At 39.9% G+C, this 22,724-nt stretch overlaps 2 protein-coding genes and 1 long non-coding RNA gene across 4 annotated transcripts; 1 reads left to right on the plus strand and 2 right to left on the minus strand.

Moving 5' to 3' along the window:
* Positions 1 to 8,266: 8,266 nt before the first annotated feature.
* Positions 8,267 to 11,204, minus strand: LOC146246236 (heat shock 70 kDa protein 12A-like). Its single transcript, XM_084684168.1, has 4 exons — positions 10,935 to 11,204; positions 10,504 to 10,728; positions 10,207 to 10,384; positions 8,267 to 10,079 (listed from the first exon to the last, which is right to left on the minus strand). Exons 1-4 carry the CDS (start codon positions 11,202 to 11,204, stop codon positions 9,061 to 9,063), a joined length of 1,692 nt encoding a protein of 563 aa, XP_084540294.1. The 3' UTR covers positions 8,267 to 9,060.
* A 210-nt stretch (positions 11,205 to 11,414) lies between these two features.
* On the plus strand, positions 11,415 to 15,955 carry LOC146246237 (uncharacterized). 2 transcript variants are annotated; one of them, XR_014734595.1, is made up of 10 exons: positions 11,415 to 11,553; positions 11,639 to 11,707; positions 12,257 to 12,310; positions 12,471 to 12,518; positions 12,652 to 12,699; positions 12,800 to 12,847; positions 13,167 to 13,344; positions 13,445 to 13,546; positions 13,637 to 13,726; positions 14,219 to 15,955. It is a non-coding gene; the product is annotated as an uncharacterized LOC146246237 (long non-coding RNA). The 2 variants fall into 2 exon arrangements; XR_014734594.1 differs by having other exon boundaries at positions 13,167 to 13,546.
* A 1,609-nt stretch (positions 15,956 to 17,564) lies between these two features.
* rfc3 (replication factor C (activator 1) 3) lies at positions 17,565 to 21,250 on the minus strand. Its single transcript, XM_084683889.1, has 9 exons — positions 21,043 to 21,250; positions 20,176 to 20,313; positions 19,948 to 20,015; positions 19,615 to 19,712; positions 19,089 to 19,270; positions 18,777 to 18,913; positions 18,301 to 18,399; positions 18,086 to 18,155; positions 17,565 to 17,887 (listed from the first exon to the last, which is right to left on the minus strand). The coding sequence occupies exons 1-9, from the start codon at positions 21,127 to 21,129 to the stop codon at positions 17,696 to 17,698; spliced, it is 1,071 nt and encodes a 356-aa protein (XP_084540015.1). The 5' UTR covers positions 21,130 to 21,250; the 3' UTR covers positions 17,565 to 17,695.
* Between the last annotated feature and the right edge of the window lie 1,474 nt (positions 21,251 to 22,724).

Here is a 22,724-nt window from a genome sequence, read left to right on the forward strand (position 1 = left end):
GAACCGTGACATGGCATGGCGGGTGTGGTATCAAAGACAAATACCACACCCTCTTTTGGTTTATCGCTTCATCACTGGAACTGGTTTTTAAAGAAACATGTTCTGCAGTGATGCTAATCGTGGCCATTCAGTAGTTACAGAAACATTTATACCAAGGAAAAGGGCTTCACACGAGAACTTTACCTGTCCATGGAACCGTGACATGGCATGGCGGGTGTGGTATCAAAGACAAATACCACACCCTCTTTTGGTTTATCGCTTCATCACTAGAGATGGGGATCGATACCCGGTTCTGTAAGGACCCGGTTCCAAATTTCTCAAAACCCGAAGATCAATAAGGTCCGATCTTATTGATACCGCTATAAAGACTATCCCATCCAACTTTCTGAGCCTGATCGCGTTGGCAGACATGGGATATCCTTTCCTAATTCAGCCGACCGATCTCAAACTAAATTTGATTTGCTTAGTTATACGCCGAAACTGAAATAAAGACAAATAATTGAAATTGTATTTGTCTTATTCATTGCCTACAAATAGAAATCTAACAATGAGTATCTTTATCGGCTATTGTTCCTACAATTTACAAGATTCACCTGTGACCATGTACCGTCCTGTAACTGGTGTTTCAGCAAATCTTTTTCAAAATTGTAGGGGGTCAATATTGACCAAACAACCTAAACTAATTCCCCTATGGTTTGAAGGAAGATGGGAAACTGAACAGTGTATTAACATGAACCAAATAATGCCAATACCAATGGAATTACAGTTATTTGACTCTATGGGTTAAATCAGAGCAGGAATGGGCAAAGTAAGGTTAAATAATATAATAATTTTATCATATTGCAAATTAATGAAATCTATGAAGGTTAACTCTTACCTACTCTACCATGATTATTGTAAACCAGAGATAGAAAGCAAGAGGTGAGGAAGAAGGAGTAGGACAAGCCAGAGCTGCGGAGAAGGTCTCAGGACTTCAAGAATCCACAGACGCTTCACAATTCCTTTTATACCCAAGAATAACTAATCACACCACAATCTTGACCCCTACTTATCAACATGACTAGCAATGCTACAGTAAGTTACACAATGATGTGTGAGAGCCATCAAGTTGAGACTCCATCCAGTAACTCCATATGTTACCATATGAGAAGTGGGGGCAGGTTGATAGCCTTACAAGATCAACCTTTATTCTTCTGCCCTAAGTACACCATCTCTTGGTCAAAATAGAATTTCAGCAAATTCAACAATTAATATTCATATAGGGAAGAGGCCCCCGGGGAAGACCCAGGACACGCTGGAGGGACTATGTCACTCGGCTGGCCTGGGAACGCCTCGGGGTCCCCCAGGAAGAGGTGGTGGAAGTGGCCGGGGAGAGGGAAGCCTGGGCCTCCCTGCTTAGGTCGTTACCCCCGCGACCCGATCCCCGGACAAGTGGCAGATGATGACGACGATGACGAATATTCATATAGGCTATTGTCAGTCAGTCTAGTCAGTTTTTGGCACTTTCTTCATGAAGTGCAGTTTGTACAACTCATTTACTTGTAACTGGGAATATTTGAGATTGCATTACATTTCACAGTTCCACATGCATAATTCACCTTCCATTAAATACAAAAATAACATCTCACTGTGTACTGCATCCATGCTCTGTTCAACAGGATCAGAATGTGCAAATCGGTTTTTATATTCATTATTCTCATAATGTCAGTGTAACTGACAATTCCACACAGGCTTGTAAATACGAGTACATGGGGAGAGAGCTACCAGTAGCTACCATACATAATTCTCTACATCCATTTCTGCGGCAGCAGTCATTAATGTCTCTTTGTCATCTTAATCATCATCATCATCCTTTGATGAAAAGCATTCTGTTGGGGGAAACTGCTACTACAAGTTGAAATAGGCACTAATTGATATTTACTTTGTTTCATGTCGAATATGATTACAGTTTTATTCAATTGTTTACACGCAATTTTGAAAACCGGGTTCTTAAAAAAAATATATATAATCACAATTATCCAAACACCACACTGAATTTGCATAATTCCTAGATTGTTTGCAAAATGACACACTTCAGTCAAAACATACACACTTCAGTCAAAACATATACACATATTTGTGAAAATGCTATTAGTTTTCATTGAGAGTCAGATGGCTGAGCGGTGAGGTAGTCGGGCTAGTAATCAGAAAGTTGCTGGATCGATTCCCTGCTGTGCCAAATGACGTTGTGTCCTTGGGCAAGGCACTTCACCCTCCTAGCCTCGGGGGCAATGTCCCTGTACTTACTGTAAGTCGCTCTGGATAAGAGCGTCTGCTAAATGACTAAATGTAAATGTAATTTAACCAACACAGTGCAACACATTTGTAAAAAAATGAATTTTAGGAAATAGCATGTGCTAGATTTTTGGCCAGACATTGTTATGTAAGGGATAATAAAAAAAAAAAAAAAACAACAATATTGACAAACCCACAACATTCTTCATGATTTTGAGATAGGGAGAATGTACATAAATAGGCCTACTATAAATATACCAAGCACTGCACAACACTGATGCTGCAGACTGAATATTTCAAGTATGTATTTCCATACTTACAGTATTTCGTACTATAATCAGTTACAGTAATCAACCAACAATTAAATCAATGAAACAAATAAAATCTGTAGACAAATAAAAATCACTGCATGAAGTACATACACTTTGACTCTGAAGAAAAACTACTGTAAAAGCAACAACAATACTGTAACTACTCATCATCTCTCCGTCTGGCTGGATCAGGCCAGAAGACTTCATCCACATCACAGGCCATGTCTTCATTGGCAAGGCACCGTTGGAAGAATCGCCTCGTGTGACAAATCCACCCCTGCACAGAAGCTGCTTCGATATGATCATAGGCCTGCTCCATGGCCTGAATGAGGGGCAAACGGTCATAGGGCCGCAGGTCGTATACCTTCCACCGCCATGCTGAAAACAACTCTTTTATTGGATTCAGGAAGGGCGAGTATGGGGGAAGTTATAAGACTTCAAATTCAGGGTGCTCATGGAACCATATCTGGACCAGAGCAGCCCGATGGAATGAGACATTGTACCCTGGGCCTCCTCCTCTACCTCCTTCTCCTCTTCCTCTAACTCCTTCATCTCCTCTTTGAGCTCCCCCTCTCATTCTCACTCGTCTTCTTCTTCTAGCTCCTTCCATTTTTGTTGAAGACAGGTGAACTCACCTGCTGCCTTTTATAGCACACCTGAGTGCTGTGCTTTTAAATTAGCACATGTGTGCTTCCACACCTGGTGGATGTGTTTATCCAATTAGTTCATTAGTGTGGTCATTGGTATTCCGGGGCTTTGTAATGACAAGGAAGTAACCTCACAATCCTTATCTGTGTCTGAGGTGTGAAAATGTGTCTAGAGTTTTACAAATCACTGTGTGTAATGTTTTGCAAAAAGGGTGAAGCAGACATTGTGTGTAATGTTGTGCAAATCTGTAGAGGTGTTTTGCTCATTGGAGTAGAATTTTGCAAATTGTCTGGACATTTCTATTTTAGTGTGTAAACAATTGAAAAAAGACTGTAAAACCAAGGTGACGTTGAGGCTACAATCACAAGAGTATAGCCTAAGCGAAATATGTCTTACCTGTTCGTAGTATGTTTTTATATTTCATATAACATTGAACATGCTATTTTATCAGTAGCGGTTCTACACGGGGGCCTACAGGGGCCAGTGCCCCTGAGCTGACTGAATAATACTTTTAACGTTTTTCTTCTTCTAGTATTCATCATGAAACGAGGAAGGGACATTGCAGCCTTTTTTTGCCCCAGTAAATAAACAAGTGAGAGATACATATCAAGGTATTGAGAGAGCTGAGGAGCTGGAAGAGGGAGAGCCAGAGCCGTTTGTATGATTTTTATGTGAAGCGAAATTAAAGTATTTAATGTTTAAACACCATTTGTTTCAGTTTTTTTTTGTGCCCTTCTGATTAAACACTGCCCCCTCCTAGGGCCCCCTGGTATAATTTGTCTAGAACCGCCACTGTATTTTATTATGTCCACCACTTGTTCTCCTATAATATTAACGGCCAGTGGGGTTAAATGTTCAATATATGGACTGGCTATTACATTCAAATGTAGGCATTGACTTGGCAGTTTGTCTCCCACACCAATTGTATACGCTGCTACAGCCGTGTTGCTTTTTTTCCGGAATATGTGCTCAGATTGACCATAAACATGAAATAAAACTTGTGGTGAAGTAGGACAACGTTTCTTATCGCCGGGTGCTATGGTGGATCCTACTATCAGAGCTCCATTGATGTTGGCTTTTAACATTAAATACATTCATTATTCATAATTAGATTATTGGTCATTTAACTTATGTGTTTTATTTTGATTTAAGACATAATATGTAAGAACAAGAAGATAAATATGATATATTGTCAGAACCTTTATGTTCCATGGTTTACAACAAACTTGACGTAGCCAGTTTGATGGGTGAGGCCAAATCATTAATGGAACTGCCAAGTTCTGTGTCCTGCTTAGAATAAAGCAGAAAAATTAGTAGCAAAGGACAGGATAGTATGATACTTTAATGTATATGACCATAACATGAGAATACTATACATTCATACAGTTAAAAGGTTTTCTGACAACTACATCTTGACTAATACACAAGGGTTCAAAAATCATTATAATCAGACTAAAACCATTTAATTTTTTTTGTCATGTGGCTAAGAAATATTTTAAGTAGCTTCCAAAAATTATTTCCCTAAAAACAGGAATTTTTTTCCAAATTAGATGTTTGTAGATTCACTGACAAATAATACTTTTTAGGTTTGACTGGAAAAAAAGTTAACTAGAATAATCATAGAACATTAATATAATTCATAATAATGAATGTATCTAATGTCAAAAGAGAAAGTATTTACGTAGCTTTCCTCAGTGCTTACATAGAAAACAGTCATCATATAATGTGTTGCCACTAAAGAATACAACATATCGAGCCAAACCACTTATTGTGCCAAGTCACCAGGACATTACTTTTGAAATCCTAACATGGAATGTCCCTCAAGAGCCGATCAGTCACGCTATGTACACCTGGGTACAGACGTGGGCTCCTTGTCATTCTAGATATCATAAGAAAATGTAATCAGATGAACTGACTGTGATAACCTGACAAGCATTCTACAGCAGATCATTTAAAAAACGATAAGTGGGGATTGGACTGTATAGGCTCTTGCACTGTTTCAATGCCTGACATCAGTAAGGGTATGGATCGCAATGTGAGGTTAGAAACAAAGTTTGGCTTCACAGAAATGCAAGCCGCAGCCACTGATCTAGAGTCCAATGAAACAGTACAGACTACACTGGACTTCATGAGAAAGTAAGAATGATATGAAGAAAAAAACACCACACACTCAAATCCTGACTAAGACAATTATTAACAACCAATATTTAGATATTAAATCAAATTCAAATATAATTGTATTTCTACAGCTTGTTTTATAGTCAGTGTTCCAAAGGGCTTCACAGCTGAGAAGACCATGGAAAAACTCTTGTTTTTGAAACTTTGGGAGTTGCAATTTAATTTTGTGGGATGATCCCAAATGTCTTGGTAGTACTAAGTCGTACTTGACAATATTGGTGGTAAATAATACTGCACTGTAGTTGTTTTGTTTTGTTGTCTTTAATGCACCTACCTTTCTTTGATTATTGAGTATTTATATTCATCACTTCTTGTCTTCATTCATACTGTATATATTGTTGTTGCAATGTATGAAATGAAAGTATAAAAAGTATGTCATCTATGCAAACATTTCTTTTAAAATAGACAGGATCCATGATCCCAAGTAAAACATTATAATCTCTTAGTTTCCCAGCAAAATAAACTCTTGCATCTCGTGCTGAGGTCAGAGTGGCGGGGAAATTACATGTGTGGCTCTGCATCATTGTTTGGGTTAGGGAGCGCTGGCCTTGCAAATTAGGAAGGAAGGGGTTGGACGTTTCTGTTAAATGGTTTCATCTCTTACTATTGTTTGATTATTGTGTAATATTATATAATTGAGTATAAATAGTCTTGTAATAATACAATAATACAATAATAATTGATGACAATGCGTGTGTTAACAGTAGTGACTCCAAACAACAACACTACAGTCAATTTAACTTAAATGAGAATTTTCATAATTTTAATAACATATTTCAGTCTTTTTGGAGTGAATACATCTTTTTTATGAAGCACTACAGTATATTCATATACCACAATGAACCATGTGGCACACTTTATAAAGTGGTCATAAAAAAGGTATACTGTAACATTTTGAGTTTGAGAGGTTATGTCACACATCAATGCCGCATTCACCTAAAACCTTCAGAACTTCTACTACTGGGGTGATTCTATCTTGAGTTCCAGGAAAGACGGAAATTGGAGGGAAATGTTTAGCAAAATATCTGTATAAATGATCCCTCGCTAAACTGTTATATTTGATTCAAAAGAGCAATCGCGTTTCCATCTGATTCTTAGCCTGACGTTGTCATACTCATAATTCTAATCAGAATATGAGTCTGAAAACTCTCCGTTGGGCTGTGACTACGGGGCATGTTTCAACCAAACTCGTAAAACAAATGCCTCTTCGCTGAATTGGATAGACCTACAACCAATCAGAGCAACGTAATATGTTGTTTGTTGAAAACGAATTCAACCCAAGGGCTCTTTCTTTTCCGTCCCGATTCTGGTTTTCTGTAGTTGTCCCCAATACGAGAATCAAACTGGCTTCTCAACAATTGTCAGGGTGGTGTTAATCATGAGAACATGATCAGTATAACCAAAACCCAAGACACGTGTTAGGTATTAGGTGACTAGTAATAACATGTTACATTCACAAAGGAGAACATCTCCACATGGTTATGCATCTCAGACAGAAGGATGGAGGCTGCTTTCAACACACTTTCAACAAGTGACAAGTGAAATGCTTGCTGTCCAATCAGGGTTAGGGGTTAATATACCATATTGTCATACTTATAACTGTGATGAGGAATGAGTTAAAGTTATGTTCCAGTTCATCAACAAACTCCAGGTAGATATCCCATTTTCCTTTCCCCTCATAGATGTGATCTGTCTGGTGCAAACAATAGAATCCTACATGAATCCAGAGGTTTATAATCTGAAAGGAGGGTCATACTTGAACAAGTGCACCTGTTGCATATGTCATCATGACATGTAGCCCACGTTTGTACCCAGGTGTACATAGCGTGACTGGTTGGCCCATGAGGGACATTCCATGTTAGGATTTTGAAAGTAATGTACTGGTGACTTGGCACAATAAGTGGGACGAGCCAATCATCAAGGCCTCGCTGTCCCACTACCGCAACATCATCCAGCACCACGGCTTCCCAGAGGAGGGGCCCCCGGCCCAGCAGTGCCCCAGCCAGCCTCCACCCTGCCTGGGCTGCCAAGTCCTCACCAAGAGGCCCGTGGTGGGCTTCCTCTCTCTGGTGAGCTCTGGAGTCCTGCTCACACTGGGGCTCATTATCTACTACGCAGCCAAAAGACACAAACCCTATTATTAACACTGAGGATGAGGATTGTTTATCGGCTACAGATGGTTACAGATGGTGTACATAGCGTGACTGATCGGCTCTTGAGGGACATTCCATGTTAGGATTTCAAAAGTAATGTCCTGGTGACTTGGCACCATAAGTGGTTTGGCTCGATATGTTGTATTCTTTAGTGGCAACACATTATATGATGCCTATTTTCTATGTACACACTGAGGAAAGCTACATAAATACTTTCTCTTTTGACATTAGATACATTCATTATTATGAATTATATAAATGGTCATTGATTATTCTAGTTAACCTTTATTTGTTCAGTCAAACTTAAATAAATATAATTTGTCAGTGAATCTACAACATCACATTTGGAAGAATTTTCCCTTTTTCAGGGAAATAACTTTTGAAAGCTACTCAAAATATTTATTAGTCAAGATTTATTTGTCAGAAAACCTTTGAACTGTATTAATCTATAGTATTCTCATGTTATGGTCATATACGACCTTACCTTCTCAGAGTTTATAGCTCTGGATTCATATAAATCCATTGTACACTCTAGGCCACCTATTAAAATGTCACAAGAAAAGCAGAGAGCAAATCAGTATAACATCCAACAGTAGATCTGTAAAAAAAACAATTATGTCCACATATTTGGAAGGAAATATGCAGGAGTCAGACGGTAGTTTGTCAACAAGTCTTTATTACACCATTTCACCAATTGTCTCTAATAGGGGGGTGCTGTAGTGCTTCATAAAAAAGATGCATGTACTCCAAAAAGACTGAAATATGTTATTAAAATTATGAAAATGCTGATTTAAGTTAAATTGACTGTAGTGGTGTTGTTTGGAGTCACTACTGTTAACACACGCCTTGGCATCAATTATTATTATTGCATTATTAAAAGAATATTTATACTCAATTGTATAATATTACACAACTATCAAACAATAGTAAGAGATAAAACCTTTTAACAGAAACGGCCGTCTCCTTCCTTCCTAAGGCCAGCCCTCCATAACCAAAGCAATGATGCAGAGCCACACATGTTGTTTCCCCGCCACTCTGACCTCAGCACGAGATGCAAGAGTTCATTTTGCTGGGAAACTTTAAGAGATAATATTTTTTTACTTGGGATCATGGATCCTGTCTATCTTAAAAGAAATGTTTGCATAGATGACATTCGTTTTATAGTTAGGTGCATTAAAGTCAACAAAACGAAAAAAACAAGAGTACAGTATTATTTACCACCAATATTGCCAAGTATTACCTCCTACTACCAAGACATTTGGGATCACCCCGCTAAATTAAATTGCAGCTCCCAAAGTTTCTTCTGTTTTTTTTCTCTATACAAGAGTTTTTCCAAAATTTTCTCAGCTGTGAAACCCTTTGGAACACTGACTGTAAAACAAGCTGTAGAAAATACAATTGTATTTGAATTTGATTTAATATCTAAATATTGGTAATTGTTAATAATTGTCTTAGTCAGGATTTGAGTGTGTGGTCTTTTCTGCTTCATGTCATTCTTACTTTCTCATGAAGTCCAGTGTGGTCTTTACTGTTTCATTGGATTCTGTATCAGTGGCTGTGGCTTGCATTTCTGTGAAGCCAAACTTTATCTCTAACCTCACGTTGCGATCCATTCCCTTACTGATGTCAGGCATTGAAACAGTGCAAGAGCCTATAGGGTCCATTCCCCACTCATCAACATAAAAGGAGTTTGGTCTGTTTGTGCTGTAAAATCTGAATATCATGGCTGTCTGATCTCTCTCTACTGGACTAAAGATGTGCGTCCTGACTTCATCACAACCCACTGATTCACCTTTAGTAACCAGTTTTTGGAAAAGGTCGTTACACCACACACCGTCTTTGTTTTCATACTTCTTCTCTGCTTTGTGCTTTGACTCATCAAACCTATCGCTAACTGCTATCCCATAAGTCAAACTGCTGATTCGTGATGTCACTACCTTGGGTTTTTTCCCAAACATCACAGCCCCTTTCACAATGGCCATCTGAGGATCCACAGGGCAGAGCACTTTGCACTTGTCACCAAACTGGCTCTGAATGCGACATCTTAGCAGCTTACTTGAGGCAAAGCCCCCGACCAAAATAATGTATTCAATTCTCAGATCATTCTTAAGGATTGAGCTGATGCTGTCAGCTATTTTATTAAGACTCTCATTCATTAAGGACTTGATCAAGTCCTTTGAGAGTCTGATATTCCCATCATCGCAAAATGCTGACTGTGCTGTGTTTGGCATTGCTTTCATGCTCTTAGCTAATTCCATTAGGTTGTACCCACACGGTATGTATATCTCTTCATCTGATTCTTTACCTAGCGAGAAGGTATACATCATTGTTTGTAACTCACTAGGGTGCAGTTTCTCATACTCATCCATAAGTTCACCAGAAAACATATTTCTGAGGAAAGCTTTGAACCGCTTGTCCACAGTTTCTCCTCCCATGTCATTACCAGAGGCACAGTGCAGCTCCTTCAGCTGGTTATTATTCAGCACTTCATGCACTGTTATGTCAACAGTGCCACCTGAAATAACACAGATGGAACAGAAGTAACATTTCAGGTTATTGTATGTTAATGGAACAGACCATGGAATATGATGTATAGTTTTAATTTAATATATTCTGCATGTTAACAGGTAATATGAACCCACCTCCACAATCCACAACAATGTACTGTGTACCGGGAGCTTGTGCTAGTATTTCTTGTTCAGTGTTTGTGTCTTCTGCAACAAAACCATCAGATGGAAGCTGCATGCACCAGACTGAGGCAGCCTCTGGTTCCAAAGCTAGAACCAACATGTCAATGTGGCTCTCTGTCACCAGACCAGCCTTTAAATGGAAAGTTAAAACAATACTTCAATGTCATTGAAAGCAAAGCAGTGTACACATATATGTGAATTCTCAGTGTTTCTTCATCAATAATACAGTACACATTTCTAACACCCCACCTGTACTGCTGCCCTTTTCATGAACTGCTTTGCTGCCGCATCCCAGATGGCTGGCAGAGTCAGTACCCAGGTGAAATCAGAAGCGATGAACTGCTTGCCATTGGTGTGTTCAGAAATGCATTTTAGTGCGTGGTCCTTCAGGTACCTTAGGCATTCAGTGATCACCTTTAGGGCACTCATTGATTTCCCATTTTTTGCATTAATCAAAATATCCTCAGTGATTATCTAGAAAACAAGTAATTTGTTGTAAGTATTAAAATAAAAGGTATAGAACATTACAATATTGTAATTAATTGTAACCATTTAAATGTCTGTAGGGGAATGACAAATCATGAAAATAATAGGCTACTCATTAAGAATCTAAGACTAAATAAAATATTTGTTATATGAACCATAATAATTGAGTAATTAAACTATAATTAAATACTTACCTTGTCATACAGTTCCATTTTAAAGGTGTCAAATAGATACATTTTCTGTGCTTTGGCTCCATCCATTGTAGTATATGCCTGTTTTGCTTCATAGCCAAACTTCTGAAATTCTTCATGTTCATCAAACAAAATGCAAGTGGGTGTCTTGGGAGTTCTGTAACCATGCCCTTGTCCCCAGAAGTTAACTCTTATTGTTTCTGATGCAATGCTGAAAGCGTAACCACTGTATGCCGTGCCAAAGTCTATTGCAATAATATAGGAATTAGCCATTGCAGAACTAAACAACTACTATTAAAAAAGTACAAGTGCTAAGCTACAATATCGCTTTACATGTTCACAATTCCACCTGTTGCAAGTATTTATAGTGTAGTATGTTTATTTTCATTTTCCATTTCTGAGAAGCCCAACCCCCTCGGGATGTTCAAAAGTCACAGGGATCCCCTCTTTCCCTCATTAGATTCAATCTCAGCTTTTGCAGAAGACAAAGACAAAACTGCAGAATGAGTCTCCCATTTTTGGGTTTTGGGGTGGGCAACCAACCAACCCATCAAACTAAAGAGCAGCAGGTCGCGGAACTCATGGAACAGAAGAGACTATTTGATGACAGTCTAAATGATATGTAAGCATACACTGTCATGCTTTAATTATGTGCCCAAATAATGTTCATTAATAGGTTATGTGGTTTATTAAACTTTTTTTTTCAGTATTGGCAGCTTCTGCCCAAATTATATAGAACGTGAAATGAGTCAGAAGAAAATGTCACAGCCTAAACGGTAAGTGTAGGCCTACTTCAAGATTAAATGTCAATATTAATGATAATTATGTCATATTTTGGAAACAGTGTTCAAATGTCTGTTGAATATCAAAAATGAATATTATTGTTCAAGTCCTTGATAGAGGCTGGATGGTCAGTAGGTCTATGTTAGCTAGGTTACACGGTGAAATAGAGACCACGTGAATTGATGGGATGTGTCGATGTGAGCTCGAAATTTACTTTAAAGTTTACTTGAAATTTCTGAAAACTAAATTATACCAGAATCAAAGGATGGTCAATAAGATTTTAAGAACTAATGTGGGTTGTATTTGGTATAAAAGCTGCCATTTGTATTCAAAGAAAAGTATATATTTTCATTTTACACAATATGCAAATTAATTTAAACTTTCCGAATATAATTAGTTTTTTCCCCCCCCTCAGATAACATTCATTACATGACTAATAATTTAAAATAAGTTTACATTTTGCCATAATAATCCTTCTATGCTAAATATGTTGGTAGAATGAGGGTTAAATATGGCGTGCTATAACATATGTATCTTTACAGGATGCCTAAACAGGAAGATGAGAAACAAAAGGAAATTGAAATAAAAAACCTACAGTAAATACAAAATCAAAATAAGATATTGTTGTTTAAAATTGCCGCACAATTCTTTTTTAAGCAATGCACAAAGACTCAGCATTATAATATCAAAGGCATTGATCAAAAAATAAATGGAAGTATATGACTGAATTCGTCAATATTTGTTATAATTTGGTAGGTCCCAACTTCAAGAAGAGATGTCGCAAAAGGAAATCTTAAAAACGAGGTACAATATGCTGTTGTCCAGTTTGTCCTGTTTCCCACAAAACTAAGTGTTGTCCTTTTATACAAAGGACTTACTGGAGGCTATAAAAATGCTTCTGTGTAGTAAATAAGCTATTACATTTTTGTGTTTGCAGAATGGCTGAACAGGACAATGAGAAACAAGATGAAATTGAACGGTTAAGGTAAATACAAAAAAAAAACCTTGGCATTCGTGATGTTAAATACATTACTTAAGAAACAAAGGGAAGTAAAGAGTTTGTTTATTCGTAATCATTTTAATAGATTGGAATTGCAAGAATGCAGGAGACAATTTGATTCCTTCAAGAAGAGGTACGATACCCTGTTGTCCGTTTTGTCCTGTTTCCCACAACACCTGTGCATTCAAATACATTGCATGGCTGATGTTGTTCCCTATGCATCACTTTGCAGTACACACAACAAAAAGTGACTGTAACCAAATAAGAACCTGATTCAACCTCAATGTGATACTGGATATTTCCATAAATATTAAATGAGTTGTCTACATGCAAAGGACAAGCTTTGATAATGTTACTTTGTACTAGTGGTTTTTAACATACATGTGGCTTGTAGACAATTAACAAAGCTTTGTGGAAACATGATGTGAACATTTTATTTTAACTTTGCACAGAATGGGAAGTGATTTGTCTCCTGCAATAGACACCAGGGGAGATTTGTCTGAGGATATCACAGACCCCTGCAGAGAGACAGAACTCAGAAAGATGTATGGCATTCTGATTACACAAGAATTGCCAAAATTAAAACACATTTCTAAATATTTTCACATCCCAACTGAGCAACTACTTCAGGTGCTGCAACTAAAATCATTATATTCAACAAGAGTTATCATTTTAAAACGTTGTTATCATATAATTTCTCAATACTCTTGGTTTGATTTATTTTCTACAGACGTGGTTTGCTTCTGGAATCAATGACATGGGAAAAGAGAGAGATGCAATACAGAAATTGTTCACTTTGAACAAGAACAACAGAGATCAAGTTCAAATGAAGGTAGGTTACACATATTTAAGGATGGCAATAAGGAATAATGTCCAATCTGTGGATTTTACCATTTGGATTTTGGATTCCTCTCTTATTAAGGTCCAGCAGTGCATGTTATCAGTGACTGAAAACCTCAAAAGAGCACTCTTCCACCAGACAGCAGACATATATAAAGCAGAAATGATTCAGGTAAAATGTCATTGTCATCCAATAGCCTACTCTTACCTGATAAATACTTTACAGTGACACGGTCTAATGTAAAGGGACGTTGTCGTAATTCCATATTCTCTGCTAGAAGCCGGAAAGGTTTTTTTTCTGTGAGTTTTCATTTTCTAGCATTTTACAAAAACGTAGCCTAAGTGTTGAAGAAGCTAGTCAATATAATAAACTACATTTAGTATCACTGAACACTAATAATTAGCTACTAGTTTAATAAGTTATTGTTTACCTTGAGTAATGGACTAGTCATGCGCGATGTGTTTGATTTGTAGCACGATGCAGCCTGTCATTCATTTCCGTATTGATAGTCGCCGACTATTTCATTTGAGCGATTGTTGTCTAGTATTTCTATCATTCAGTAAAATGTTATTTATTCGGCCGCCAACGTCCCCTTTTCATCAGATCGTGTGAATATAATTATTGTAGCCTATTACAATATATTTCCTTCTTTCAAAAATCCAGGTGTACCAACCATACAAGACTGCATTTCCAGTTGAACAGTTTCATCAATTAACTTGTCTAGCTGCTAAGTGTAAATGGTTGGGGGGTTTAATGGCTTTAAGCAATCCACCTCTTCAACCAGACTGGAATCATATGGCTTCCACGCTGATGACGAAGAACGTAACTGAATTTTAGTGAATTTCAGCTGAAAATAAACCAGAGGCGTTGTTAGACATAAAACTCTATACAGGCCCCTATTCATATCAATTTTTGTTCTTATTTCAAGCTTGCTGGGCACAATGCACTATAGGCTATAGAAACTCTGCTTGCTTAACCCACAACAGTTAAGGAAAGTTTGATATCAGCTTTGGCAGGGACATCAATAGTTAATTTCTTTCGCACATTTCTTTCGCACATTTCTTTCCCATTCATTTGAGCGCAAATAGCACTGTTTTTTTGAGCTTCATACGTAATATTGTTTTCATGTTTTAGTCTAAATATAATGATTGGTAGGCCTCACATTTAGAAACTTGCTTTAGTTTTGTAAATTTTTCTTAGCCTACCTCAATTCTGACGTGTGTGCCGAGTCCGACACCTGAACTTCTGTGTGCGTGCTGCAGTGGCTATTTTGACAAGCTCAGAGCGCGCTGACATGGAATTATGCAGGTATCGTTTGTGGTTTCGATTAAACTGCTTTGATTTTACAAGCATTGATTGGGATACTGCGTTTATTTTTTCAGAGATTATCAATCTAAATTAATGCACTGACTAATAAAGTAAATTGTTAAAACTCGAACTTTAGATTTAGAACTTTACACAGCATGTGCCCCAGTAAAAAGGGTCTAACAACGCCCCTGATCTTCATTGGCTTATATGACTGAGTATATCAATAATATAGTCTGTCATTGGACAAGCAATATACAAATGTTGAATTTCTTTCATTGCGCTACAATGATTAGGCCTAAGATGATTATTAAGTCCACATGCGTGGCAATTACCAAACTGTATGTAACCCACCTTATGGGTTCAGTTTATTCCCATGTATTTCTTTAAAATATGTATACACAAAAATACAATTACTGTCAGAGTTAACATTTTATTATAAGAATACAATCCTAATTGTATTTATATGTTAAAAACAAGATTGACTTATCATTGTAATTTACTGTTATATTATTGCATTTATTAAATATGAGTTATGCATTCATCAGGCTCTCTACACATCTTTCAGAAGTGACTCAAAAGGCTTTTCAGAGTACACCTGGGTTCTTGAGTACCAAACTCTCAAGCATATTACCCTCCCAACTATTTCACTTTAAAGAACAAGAAACAATGCATATGTTATCTTTTTGCATAAGCAGATTATCAACTCCAAAACTAGTTTAACCTGAGTGTGTTTTGATGGCCAGAACTGAGCGGTTCCAGTAAGCTCTCTATTTTCAATTACAAGACCTAACAGGAAATGTTAACTGTATTTCAAAGAATGTGTCAGTATCCTCACAATGGAAATGCAGTCAAGCATTTTATTGAAATGGACATTTATTGGACATGAACTTGGCGGTGAAGGCCTCCAGGTGGTAGATGGCCTTGCTGCCCAGCTGCAGTCTGTGTTCATATTAGGCCGCCATGTGGGCCACCTCAGTCTTCAGCTGGCCATTTTTTTAATGTGGGACGACTGCTTTAACGAAGTCCTCATCCGACAGCATCATTCTATGTTATTCTCTGGTAATGGTTTGTCTTATGTAAATTATTAATAAATGTGGATTGGACTGTGACTGTCAAATTATTGAACACTTAGCTTTAGCTGCAGCTTTCCTCAGTGTGTACTGAAACACAGTCATACTCTAACATCAGGCCACTAAACAATACAACATATGGAGCCAAATAATATATTGTGCCAGGAAACCAGGAAATGACTTTAGAAATCTTAACATGTAATGTCCCTCAAGGGCAGACCAGTCACGCTATGTACAACAGGGTACAGTCCACCACCCACAACATATTAACATCAGATTATCAACCCAAAACTAGTTTAACCTGAGTTTGTTTTGATGGCCAAAACTGAGCGATTCCAGGAATCTTAAGATCTAGATTAAGATTAAGACCTAACAGGAAATGTTAACATTATACGTTAATGTGTCAGTATCCTCACAGTGGAAATAGTCAAGCATTTTATTGAAATATATGGGTGGTTGACATGAGATGACCTTTCCCAGTCACCAACAAGATGTCAAGGTGTGTGTGTTGACATGAATGTGCTCCAGTCTGTGGTCAGAACATCATGGCGTCCAGGCCGTCCTCCATGAACTTCTTGTAGAGGGACATGAACTTGGCGGTGAAGGCCTCCAGGTGGTAGATGGCCTTGCTGCCCAGCTGCAGTCTGTGTTCATAGTAGGCCGCCATGTGGGCCACCTCAGTCTTCAGCTGGCCGTCACAGTTACTCAGCAGCTCCCTCACCAGTTGGCCGTCTCTCTCAGGTAAACCTCCCAGTCTGTCTCATTGATGCTCTGGTCCACTGAGAAAAGTTACCTGCATAACAGGAACCACCCAGATTGATAACACTGTAACGTATGTCTGATGATGACCACGGCTGTGTAAAACGAGGAAACTATGACATTGCTCCAAGTATCGGTCAGGTGGCTGAGCGGTTAGGGAATCGGGCTAGAAATCTGAAGGTTGCCAGTCTAAATGATGTTGTGTCCTTGGGAAAGGCACTTCACCCTACTTGCCTTGAGGAGAATGTCCCTGTACTGACTGTAAGTCGTTCCGGATAAGAGCGTCTGCTAAATGACTAAATATAAGTACGACACAGGTTGCGCTTTGCTTATTTCTTGTTGCCTCCACCACCCTGGCCTCCACCCTTGGTTGTGTCTCTCTATCTAGGTGGAATGTGTATCGCTGCTATCTCCTATAGGTGTTGAGACAGTGTCTCAGGTGGGTCATTGGCAGAGCCGGTGAGAGCAGAACCATGTACACCTGGACAGACATGTTTGTGTTGTCAGTGAAGTGTGTTGTGTGGGTGTGTTATGAGTCTAAGAACTATTTTTATCTCTTTGTCTTTGCTGCTCTTTGCTGTCTGGAATTTAGTTTCACAAGGGTGTGTACTACATGACAATGTTTTTATGACGCAAGTAGTTTTATATCTGTCAGGAAAAACCTGTGGGACATGTTAATATTTTTCTTTCACTTTGTACCCTAAAGTCCACCACCCACACAACATCAGATGATCAGATTATCAACTCCAAAACTAGTTTAACCTGAGTATGTTTTGATGGCCAGAACTGAGCGGTTCCAGTAAGCTCTCTATATACAATCACTAGACCTAACAGGGAATGTTAACTTTATTTCAAAGAATGTGTCAGTATCCTCACAATGGAAATACAGTCAAGCATTTTATTGAAATATATGTGTGGTTGACATGAGATGACCTTTCCCAGTCACCAACAAGATGTCAAGGTGTGTGTGTGTGTGTTGACATGAATGTGCTCCAGTCTGTGGTCAGAACATCATGGCGTCCAGGCCGTCCTCCATGAACTTCTTGTAGAGGGACATGAACTTGGCGGTGAAGGCCTCCAGGTGGTAGATGGCCTTGCTGCCCAGCTGCAGTCTGTGTTCATAGTAGGCCGCCATGTGGGCCACCTCAGTCTTCAGCTGGCCGTCACAGTTACTCAGCAGCTCCCTCACCAGGCCCTGGCAGGAAACACAGTGAGGAGGTCATGGAAAATACTGATTGTTGCTAATTTCCTTTCTTAATAAAACCTTACAAAGATAAAAGATTTGAGTCGTTGATATTCAGATTTCCAGCACAAGGACCTCACACCTTGAGCCCCATTCTGGTACACTGCACACACATGCAGACACACACATACATTATTAAGTTGTTTATACCTTCATTATGATATCTGGAGGGATGCAGTGAGTCAGGAGTTCATAGAGCCTCGCCCGCACCTCCAACAACCTAGAAAGAGAGAGAGAGAGAGACCGAGAGCGAAGTGAAAGAAATACGAAGAGTGTCGATATGAAAACAACATAAGGCTTATGGTTACTACTTATCTTGTGGCCTACCCATATAGGCCTTAAAGCACTGGCCCCCTCCTCCATACCTCTGAGGACTCTGCTGGCTGACGATGGCGTTGGCCGTCTCTCTCAGGTAAACCTCCCAGTCCGTCTCAGGGATGCTCTGGTCCACTGAAAACGGGTACCTGCACAACAGGAAACACCAGGCTTTAGAGTTCTACTGTACGTCAGCTGACCAGGACTGTCCAATCATATCCCTGGAGCATCACACCAGAGCATTCCACATCCTCTACATTCATTACATGGCTAGAAAGGCTTTCGATTACATTAGTTATACATTCTTCCAAAGTCCGATCATACACAGCCATTTATCAGCGCTCATGTTAGGAGGGAAGTGGGGTGGGAGGCATTGAGAGTTCTGGAGGTGTGTTGGGTCATTTGGTCTAGATACAGTCTTCATCACACACACACACACACACACACACACACACACACACACACACACACACACACACACACACACACACACACAGTGTTCCTCCAGAGTGTTTGTGTGACTCACTGCTGCACCCTGCAGGCCTCACACATCAGCAGGGCTTTGCGGAGGTTCCGGCCGGACTTCTCACTGATCTGCTGGGCCAGCTCTGGAGGCAGGGTCAGACCCTCCTTCCTGCACACCGCCGACAGAACGCCGCACACCTGGGAGAGGGAGAGAGGGGTGAGAGAGAGAATGACAAGGGGAAGAGCAACAAGAAGAGAGTGGAAAGGAAGAATTAGTAGCTATGAGGTGACCCACTATTCCAGTTATGGGTGACAGATGGGAGAAAGAGAGAGGGGGAGAAAGAAAAATAGAAAAAGAGGGCTCCCTCCTCACCTCCTCTGTGCTGGGCAGGGGAACCCGTATGGCCAGACAACGGCTCCTGATTGGACCGATGACCTTGGAGGTGGAGTTACAGCAGAGAATGAGGCGGCACGTCGACATGTACTTCTCCATCGTGCGACGCAGTGCATGCTGGGCGTCCTTGGTGAGGCGGTCCACCTCTGTCAGCAACACCACTGAGAGAAATAATCTAGGGTTAAAATATTATAACAGCATCTACAGGGTTAGGGTCTAGTATTATAAGTAGAACAGAACAAAATAACAAAACAGAATATAAAACTATTTCCACAAAAGGTGACATTTTCCTTTGGCAGTTGTGGAATGTTACACATCTAACATATACAAGTCACTTCAGTATTTTGACAAGTCTTTATAGCACTTAACTAGCCAATGGTTGTCTATACCAACCACCACAGAAAAAGGGAGCCAGGTAATGTAGGCCAGGCCTCTGGCTAGCTCTACATGGACAACACTGCATCAGGACGGTAGCGTGCTGGTGTCGTCGTGGCGGCCGTCTCACCTTTGAACTCTCTCTGAGTGCTGGTCTGGATCTGCTGAGACTGGGCCATGGTCTTAATGAGCTCCTGGATGACCACGCGGTCACTGTTCCCTGCGTCACTGAGGGAAGAGGCGTGGGGTGAGTGGACCACATGACCGCACGGTCAAGAGAGAGATGGGCAGCAGGAACACAAGTGACCTTAACCACATGGTCAGTCAGGGTGACATGTAGAAGAACCCAGATAGACAGGGATGGATAAGGCAGGGCTGGAAAGATATAGACACATATAGAACTGCAGACAGTAACTCGAAAACCCTGTTGAGATAATTAGCACAACATGTCTCTGTCTCATACCTAGGGTTCACCTCCAGGTGGTAGTTGCTGGCGATAGTGTTGATTTCTATTTTCTTTTTGGAAGGAGCCTGCACAGAAACAAAATGACAGTCATAAATGATTGACTCACTAAGTGTCGAACAGGAGTACACTTCAAACAGGAGTACGTTTTAAACAGGAATACGTTTCAAACAGGAGTAAGTATGTTGTCAGGGGAGGACCAGCGGTGCGGACCACCATCAGACTCACCGTGATGGTCTGATGCTCAATGCGCAGCTTCTCCACTCCGGCTCCGTACAGTTCTCTCAGCAGACACATGATGCGCGTCTTCTTCCCCGCGCCGGAGGGGCCGTACACCAGCAGGTGGGGAAAGTCCCCACACTGGACCTGGGGCACGACACAGAACGACCTCAGAAAGATGTGGGTGTAGCCCAGTGGTGGAGCATTTGACTGCAGATATAGACTTAGAAGATTGAAATCGTCACTGTCTGTATGTCTGGGGGGTCAGATGGCTGAGTGGTTAGGGAGTTGGGCTATTAATCAGGATGTTGTTGGTTCGATTCCCGGCAGGGAAAAATGATGTGTCCTTGAGCAAGGCACTTACCCTACTTGCTTTCGGGAGTATGTCCCTGTACTTACTGTAAGTCGCTCTGGATAAGAGCGTCTGCTAAATGTAAATGTCGCTTTGGATATTGTTAAATCAGTAGTTCTCAACCATGGTCCTGAGGGCCCACTGTCCTGTATGTTTTAGACGTTTCCCTGCTCCAACACACCTGATTCTAATGAATGTTCGTTAGCAGGCTTCTGATGAGCTTCATGATGAGCATTCATTTGAAACAGGTGTGTTGAAGCAGGGAAACATCTACAAAATGCAGGTCAGGAGGTCCCTTAGAACCAGGGTTGATAACCACTGTGCTGAATGAAAACACGTATAAAATGACCTTACTACATCACGATGTTTCCAATGAATTTATGTAGCTAGTCAATTAAATAACGGCAACTTGCTCACACTACGTGTTTCCAGTAGTTACAGATGAAAAATAGCTAGACTCGTAAGAATACTACAGTTGGCTAGCTAGCTAGCGTTGGCATTTGATGACTTATTTAGCAGTTTACCAAGTTTTTTAGCTGAATTGCTTGTTCTTTGTGATAATCCAGTTTCCCCAAAAAGCTGGGTCTGTATTTGTCCAACCACAAACTCATTGTGATCTAGTTTTAATTGGAAAGTATTTTTAGGGTAAGGTCGCAAAAATGTTGTTTATTTCAGACACTACTCCCGCGAAATACTTCAACCCGCGCTGTCAGAAAGGAAATTCCTGTTACTGGAAGCCATCAGGGACAAAAACTAAACGTTTTTAAATGCGAGAAATATAATTATCAACCGCTAGGTGGAAACCTATACGTGTCTTTTTCTCTTTCTCACAAAGTATGTCTATGGGTAATACAACCATACCATTTCTCAACGGGCCAAAACAGGAGCACGGATATTCATTATACCTGTTCAGATTATGAAGACAACTTTCATTCAACTATTTAAAAAGAGACAATAATTTAATAGGTTAATCAGTATCAAGCTTTAGGCTGGTATATAATTGTACTTTATGTAAATATTTAGAAATTACCAATGCTAGTTGGGTTTGTGTTTACTATGACAACATGTAAAGTACATCTTGACGCATTACTTAAGCTGTCTGAGCCTGTAGGTATGTGCTAGGCTCTAAGCCTACACAGACACATGTCCTGTTGCACTCAAGATGCCTTCTTCACAAGGGGGACTGACACTGCCACTGCCTGGCCCTATGCATCATGTAGTAAACTGGCTCTTTAGTTGAAACACAGATTCGGTAAACCTGGAAATCATTCTGGTTTTGTCATTTTTCTGCTCATTGTTTTGGAAACACTTCAAATAAATGCACCTAGTTTGTGTTTAGTCAGTAGGGATTGTAATACTATTATTATTTAGTAGAGTAAAAGTATGAATATAAGTCATATTAAATCAAATTTGTTGGAACGTTACATGTTATTGCTGATTGCTGCCAAAATGTCAGTGCATCCCTATACTAGTTCTTTATGAAAGAAGCACTTGGGACAAATTGTTTTTTCTCTTATCTTCAACTATCATGGTCACACAGTGTTTGTTGCTAAAATACAGTAAGACTTTGCTTTACTCTTCATGTGCACATCTGTTTGTCAAATGATAGTCCAGTTTAATACCACATTGTTAAAATGTCTTGTAACAGACACTAATCATGACGTGAGTTGATTGTTTTATTTGTGCCTTATAACCACAACTTGGTTCAGAAATGAAAAAGCATACCAAAACAATTAAGAGGGGTTCTACTTGTGGGGGGATTTAGAAAAATATGTACTATATCTTTCTTTACACTCTCAAGCCCTCCACCATGACCATCTCTTTCTCCCTCTCTCCTTCTCTCTCTCTGGCCCCTCCACTGTGACTCTCTCTTTCTCCCTCTCTCCTTCTCTCTCTCTGGCCCCTCCACCGTGACTCTCTCTTTCTCCCTCTCTCCTTCTCTCTCTCTGGCCCCTCCACCATGACCATCTCTTTCTCCCTCTCTCCTTCTCTCTCTCTGGCCCCTCCACTGTGACTCTCTCTTTCTCCCTCTCTCCTTCTCTCTCTCTGGCCCCTCCACCATGACCATCTCTTTCTCCCTCTCTCCTTCTCTCTCTCTGGCCCCTCCACCATGACCATCTCTTTCTCCCTCTCTCCTTCTCTCTCTCTGGCCCCTCCACTGTGACTCTCTCTTTCTCCCTCTCTCCTTCTCTCTCTCTGGCCCCTC

This window comes from Hypomesus nipponensis, chromosome 20, assembly GCF_054491055.1.
Source record: "Hypomesus nipponensis isolate SF chromosome 20, ASM5449105v1, whole genome shotgun sequence".
Lineage (NCBI taxonomy): Eukaryota > Metazoa > Chordata > Actinopteri > Osmeriformes > Osmeridae > Hypomesus > Hypomesus nipponensis.